General features: G+C 30.7%; 1 protein-coding gene across 1 annotated transcript; it reads left to right on the top strand.

Moving 5' to 3' along the window:
- Positions 1 to 669: 669 nt before the first annotated feature.
- On the top strand, positions 670 to 6,168 carry LOC119682721 (E3 ubiquitin-protein ligase RNF13-like). Its single transcript, XM_038096214.1, has 8 exons — positions 670 to 1,019; positions 1,096 to 1,265; positions 1,350 to 1,447; positions 1,510 to 1,700; positions 1,757 to 1,949; positions 5,045 to 5,353; positions 5,412 to 5,556; positions 5,672 to 6,168. Exons 1-8 carry the CDS (start codon positions 909 to 911, stop codon positions 6,084 to 6,086), a joined length of 1,632 nt encoding a protein of 543 aa, XP_037952142.1. The 5' UTR covers positions 670 to 908; the 3' UTR covers positions 6,087 to 6,168.
- Positions 6,169 to 6,724: the final 556 nt, after the last annotated feature.

Genomic DNA, 6,724 nt, shown 5'->3' on the forward strand with positions numbered 1-6,724 from the left:
GTTCATTTTTTTTAAATGTCTGTAGATATTCTATTATTTAGCCTTTAGTATTTATGTAATGTATATAAATACTCTTTTTCGAGGAAGAGCCTAGTAAGTGGCTGTCGACATTAAATAGTCTTCTACAGTTATATGCTCCTCTCGTTGGTATTGTATATATATACAGTTTAATCATATATACAGGTTATTCCTCGTAGTGCAGCTTGTTGAGAACCTTGTTAGTAAATGGCAACAACACGATTTTGTACAAGCTTTTCCAATTAATGAAGTTTATGTTTTATACCTTTCTATATATATATTACAGATTAATATTGTATGTCTTCTTTACATTCATATATTATACTATACATACACATTATATAGTTGCTTTAAACATTTTATCTATGCTGATCGGCTTTACCTATTGTATTAATTTACCTATCATAATTTTGGTCAGTTACATTATCAATATTATTTGATAAGAGTTGTATTGATATGTACTTTTGTGTATCTTCTACAATATAAAAAGTGAATGAACTTTTCAGTTATTTATATTCTTTGTGCATTAAAAATTACAATGAACCTAATTTTAATTCAATTTTATTAAAATTTGTATAATAAAATGTATGTATTTACATATATGTGTATATTTAAAATATTTTGAAAAAGGTTGAATTATTTTTTTTATGTTACAGATTGTTTACAACAAATTCCATATCCCAATGAGACATGCAAAGAGTGAAATACAGTACCGATTTTTAAAAAAAATATTTGATCCGCTTTAAGAGTTTTAGTTCTGAATAATTAAGAAATAGAAGGGAACATTGTAAAGATTTTAATAGTTTTACGACTCTGCTTTGACGAATTTGTGCTTTAAATTACACATTAATAAGTGACTAAAATTTGATCCTACAATTATAGAGATCAAAATGCTGTTACAAGATACGAAAATCCAATTGGTAGTTTTCAAAATTGCTATATTAGGATTGTGTATTGTATCAGATGCTCATATATTAGTTTATAACAGAAACACTAATAAGGTAAGCTAAAATAATGTATGCTTCGATAATTATAATTGGAAAATTATGAACATTTATTTTTAATTTTTTTCCGAAGCTAATTGAAGAATATAATGACATGCCAGCAGCATTTGGTCCTAGTTTACCATCTAGTGGTCTTAAATATATTGGTAAACAGACAAATCCTTTTCAAGGTTGTACAAAAATTGACCCAATTAATAAAGGACGCTATGCAAGCAATTCCCAATTTGTTGCCATTATCGAAAGGTAATACTACAATATTAATTAATTATAATTAATAGTATATAATGTATAATGAAATAATATTCAATGGTCTATTTTTTATTACAGGGGTGGGGATAATTGTTCTTTCGAGTTGAAGGTGCGTAATGCTCAAGAAGCACGTTATGATTGTGTTATTGTTTATAACAACAAAAGTGATGATTTAGGTTAGTTTGAATATATATTTAATTAATATGCTATTTAATTAATATACTTAACAAATTTGTAGAACAAATGAGAGCTGAAAATTCAACTGGTATTTATATACCCTCTGTATTTGTCGGCTATACAACTGGCTTGAGTTTAATACTCCAATCTGCTGATGTAATTCTTGTTATTAACGATGAACCACCTTTTAATATTAACACTCAACTGATTTTACCTTTTTCAATTTTAATCGGTCTTTGTTTTCTTGTTATGGTAAACTTAATTAAATATTAGATAAAATAAATAAAATTATAATTATTTTCTTGTAGATATTTTACATGATTTATAAGTGCGTACGTGAGGAGCGGCGTGTCCGAAGAAATCGTTTACCGAAACGCTTACTAAAAAAGCTGCCAATTTTAAAATACACTAAGAATAGTGATATTGTCCATGACACGTGTGTTATCTGCTTGGATGAATTTGTTGAGGGCGATAAGTTGCGTGTATTGCCATGCAGGCATCGTAAGTATTACAAACTTTCCTACATTAGTAATAAACACATTTTATTTTTAGTTTTTATATATTATATATATAAGATTCTTGTTCTATGCAAGAACTTTTAACAAAATTATAACTATAAATAATAACAATTGTCGCTCTGATCCAGAGCATAAGGTAATAAAAGTTTCCTTCAACAGTCTCGGTCGGTGGCGAGTGTTCTGAGTTGCTGCTAATGAGATATGTAGCTTATTTAGCAGCTTTCTTTTCCATATATTTTTTTTCATAGTCTTCTAGAGCGTTTCGTATTTCATCGATGTGCACCTTTTTGTCATGATATTTTATCCCTACTTTATATTTTTTATTTTTTTTGGTGACTGCTTTTTGCTTGTTCATATTAGGAGATTCTTATTGCTTATTGTTTTCGGTTTACTAGTAATATCTGCGCTAGACTTCTACAATACACAAAAACAGATTTAGGCTGGTGTTAAATATTCGCAGTTTTGTAAGTCTTAAAATATTAGGACCCCCAAATTAGTTACAACCAATATTGGAATTAGCTTCTTCGACTTGTTTTCTTTAATTTCGTTTATTAAGTGCTTTTGGATATTAATGTATCAAACAATATCAATTATCGCGATAAACCTCGTATATTCTCCCGAATATTTTCAGTGTAGCTTCAGTATTCTGTGATGGCATCTATGTTTCTGCGCCAAACATAACTATAGATAAGAAGAGCAAGCTATACAGCGTAAGTTTTATCGGTCGAGAAAGTGTTCTACATCTTATTTGCTTCTAAAATCGTCTATGTGCAGTGGTAAATTTTCGTCTAAATTTTAGGCTAACATAGCTGTTACCTGCCAGTAGCCAATATGTATTTCGTTTTACCCTCATTTACCGCCAAACCTACTTTCTCAAATTCTCTCTCAATAGCAGAAAAGACAGCAAATACATCACACTTCGAAATGGAAGAGATCGCAGGATAAGGATTTACTTTGTTTGAAGCCTCACACAACGTCAGCATGTTTGGGGAAAATTGATCCCACCTTGACGAAGCTATGTGTATTATGAGAACTCAGATATTGAGTCACAGACACAGTGGTTTGTTATTCAATCGGTAAAGAAGTTGAGAGACGAAGGATTCAGCTCTTATATAATGGCAGTTTGGCAACGTTGATTTTTTTTCTGTGTATAAACACGTATGTTATTGGCAGTACTAAGTCGAACCCCTTGAAGCAGATAATTGCAAAGCTTTAATTCACAGAGTATGATGTCTGTAATAAATATCAAAGCTTACTCTTTTGAAATAGTCCCGCTTGGTGCATCGCAATTCCTGGATGGCAGTGACACCAGCCGGACAGTTATTGAAGACTTACACAGACTGTAAATGCTAAAGATATTTTTCCGAGGGTGCTTCTTGTCAATCACTGGCGATCGATTTTAAGTAAAGTAGTACTTATTATTAGTTCGTTACCTAGCGGGTTCGATAAATTCGATGAGATAATTTAATTCTTTTCAGGGGCTTGCGTGTTTTACTTGCTATAATATCAGAAAAGACTATTTTTTCTGGTATACTTTAAACTAGCAGTGGTTTTATAAAATTAATGGTATTAATGAGGCATACACTTGATGTTCTAATTAGTTTCTAAAATCCTATTTAAAATATTGTAAAACTTGTTGCATAGAGATATTTGTAAAATCTAACAACGTTACATCATCTAAATTCGAACTTACCCAATCAAAACTGTTCCTAGAAAGAGCATATGGGTCAGTAGAAGCATTTTTCCGATTTAATCGATTTTGAGGTTGTTGATTTAACTTATCTAATAACGCAGTTATAGAGATCCTCGCGTAATCTATCTAACAAACAAGGATGATGACTTATCTATTACTAAGTACATACTCTAATTACTACCCATGAATTGTTGATTTGTCTTAGACAAGAGTTTTATTGAGGATAGTTCATTTTAAGTACGAACATATCGTACAATTCTGAATATGGAGATGTAATGCTTATGTTTTATGTTTTCTTTGCACAATGCCTTTCCAAATCAGCAATCAACAAATCAACAATTTTATGTCGCTTTCGATTGGTAAATCCAGAGTAACTTTTTCAATCGAGATTTACATTTAGTGCAATTTTTATTTTCGATTGGTTAATCTCGGACGAAAAGTATAACACTCGAGCTATTTTCTTGATAGACATACATACATATGTCATCATCAGCGTTACAGCTCAGGTTGAGCTTTAGCTACAGAAATCAGCTTCCTTTATTTTGCTTTGCACGTTGTTTTAGGCCTCCAATTTTTAATACCTATTTTTCTGATAGCGTCGATCACATTGTCGAGCCATCTAATACTTGGTCTACCTCTTCTGCCGTCGTTGTACGGCGTGAAAAGGAGTATACGCTTTTCTGGTCTATCATCCGGAATTCTCATGACGTGCAGGATCCATCTCATCGCTGCAACTTTGCGAATTTTACAGCATCTTCAAAGTTGTAGTAGCTCTGCGTTCGTGCGCCGACGAAGGTATTTAGCGCTTTCAACTTCTTCAAAAGTGAAATCACCGACTTAAAAGGTTTCTGAAATTGGGCTGTGCGTGTTTCTTCCAACCCACATGTATTTTGTTTAGTTATCGTTAATGTTTAGCCATAGTACTTTATCTCTGGGTTGTAAATCGACAAACGTTTCTTTCATATAGTGTAGTAACCTGGTTAAGATCTCTATGTTTTCTGCGTAGACAATGGTCAGCAATGTTTTGTTGAATATGTTCCCTGTTACCACTAGCGACTTAATAGCATCGTGAAGAATTAGGTTGAATATGGTGGTTAAAAAGCGAATCACCTTCTTTCGGTCACACATATGTATATATGAATAATAAAAATGTCCACTTATAAAACTACACAAATATTATATTACTCTAAAAACGATAGATTGAGTAACTAAATTCGACAGATCAAGAGTACATTTAAATGTAACAGTCGAAACATTTTGATCTGATTGGTTTAAGAATTTACATAAGAATGTAGGGTTAGTTTTAGGTTTTCTTTTTTCAAAATTCATTTTAATAATTCAATCGTTTTTAAAAAGTTTTATAAATTAAAATTTCTTTATTTCAGCATATCATAGTCATTGCATTGACCCTTGGTTAACAGAAAATCGTCGCGTTTGTCCCATATGTAAGCGAAAGGTTTTTACGAAAGGCACGGCGAGATCAAATCGGAATCGACAGTCTTCATTGGATAGTGTATCGGATACAGATGATGACACAACTCCACTATTACAACCAAGTGGTAACACATCGACTGTTAGAACGGCAACAGAAGTTATACCAACAACACGCCATGGTACATTTACGCGTGAGAGTAGTAATACAACTGTCAGCACTGCATTAGGTGCCGGTGATGTAACCTCTGATGAAGAAAATGGTAACAAATTTGTGATTTATATCTTGTATTTTGAATTATTTAGATTTTGGAAATTTAGTATTATTAGCACATCAGTCACCCTCACATAATTCACGTCGGGTTAATCCATTTGATCGTACACCAAATAATATTGTTCAACAAACATCCCAAACAGCTGAAGAATTGAACGGCAGGCCAAACCTATTTCGGACTATATATAATGGGTACAATTTATAAAATTTACTTACTTTTAAATATTAAATATACATTCACAATATTTTTATATATACATATATTTATATATCTAAAAATATTAATTTGCTATTCAAACATTTCTAGTTTGTTTCGTCGTGTGCATCCAATCAGTGTAGCAGCGCCACCGTATCTGGAGGAAGTTGTGGCCGATGTCGCATCTACAAATTCTTTTACAATACCTGCCACATATGATACAGCGTCACACTCTTCGAATAACATTTTAAATCCGAATTTAAGCGGTAGTTTCAAGGATGAGGATGAATCACCACATCAATCTATATATGAACCAATCGCTGTAGTTACACCAACAAATCCTTCAGATTCTGATGCAATTGGTAATAATATGAATGACCCCAATTCGGTTTTCATACAAACGCCTACACAAGGTGGTATTGGTGTTGTAGCCTTACCGAATGCCAATCACAGTGATACATTAAGAGGTCCAACATATCAACCTCGTAACGCCACAGCAAATACTGATCGTCAGTTTTTTATTTAAGGCAATATATATAAGTGGAGTGGATGATTAAATTAAATAGAAAAAAATTGTTTTTTTTTTATTTAACAGTTATAACGTTTACTTTTTTTTGTATTATATGACAAAAAAAAAAAGAAATCTTTATCACCATAATTTGTATTTATGATATAGCGTATTTACGTTGTTTTAATTTTTTTAAATACGCTTTAGAATTGAATCGAAAGTATTTAGTCTACGATGAAAATATCATTAGTAAATTTTTAAAATTTGTCAATGATTATTTTTTAAAGTTATATATATATATGAAATGTGATTTATTTATAATTGGCTTAAATGTTAATAGTTATTACCGTTTAGTGTTATATAGTAAACGTTATAAAAAGCATACGTGAAATTCCTATGTTGTAAATTAATTTTTTTTCTTGATTGATTTCTCTTATTTTATATATTGATTTATAGATATATTTTTTAAATAATATTATTATTTTTTATTAAAATTTTTAAAATATATATAATTTTTATAAAAATAAAAAATAAATCTACGTAACTCTCAAAATGCAAAATGTCATACCTTAAGATATGAATTCCCAATATTAAAATTTTTTTTTTAATATTTATAATTATAAGTTTAATGAAATACGAAAAATATTTTTGTCATA

The sequence above is a fragment of the Teleopsis dalmanni genome, chromosome 2 (genome assembly GCF_002237135.1).
Source record: "Teleopsis dalmanni isolate 2A chromosome 2, ASM223713v2, whole genome shotgun sequence".
Classification (NCBI taxonomy): Eukaryota; Metazoa; Arthropoda; class Insecta; order Diptera; family Diopsidae; genus Teleopsis; species Teleopsis dalmanni.

Coding starts and splice junctions, on each gene's coding strand:
- LOC119682721 (XM_038096214.1), top strand. CDS start 909: ATGCTGTTACAAGATACGAAAATCCAATTGGTAGTTTTCAAAATTGCT. Junction 1,701..1,756: donor GTCTTTGTTTTCTTGTTATG/GTAAACTTAATT, acceptor ATTTTCTTGTAG/ATATTTTACATGATTTATAA. Junction 5,354..5,411: donor AACCTCTGATGAAGAAAATG/GTAACAAATTTG, acceptor TTGGAAATTTAG/TATTATTAGCACATCAGTCA.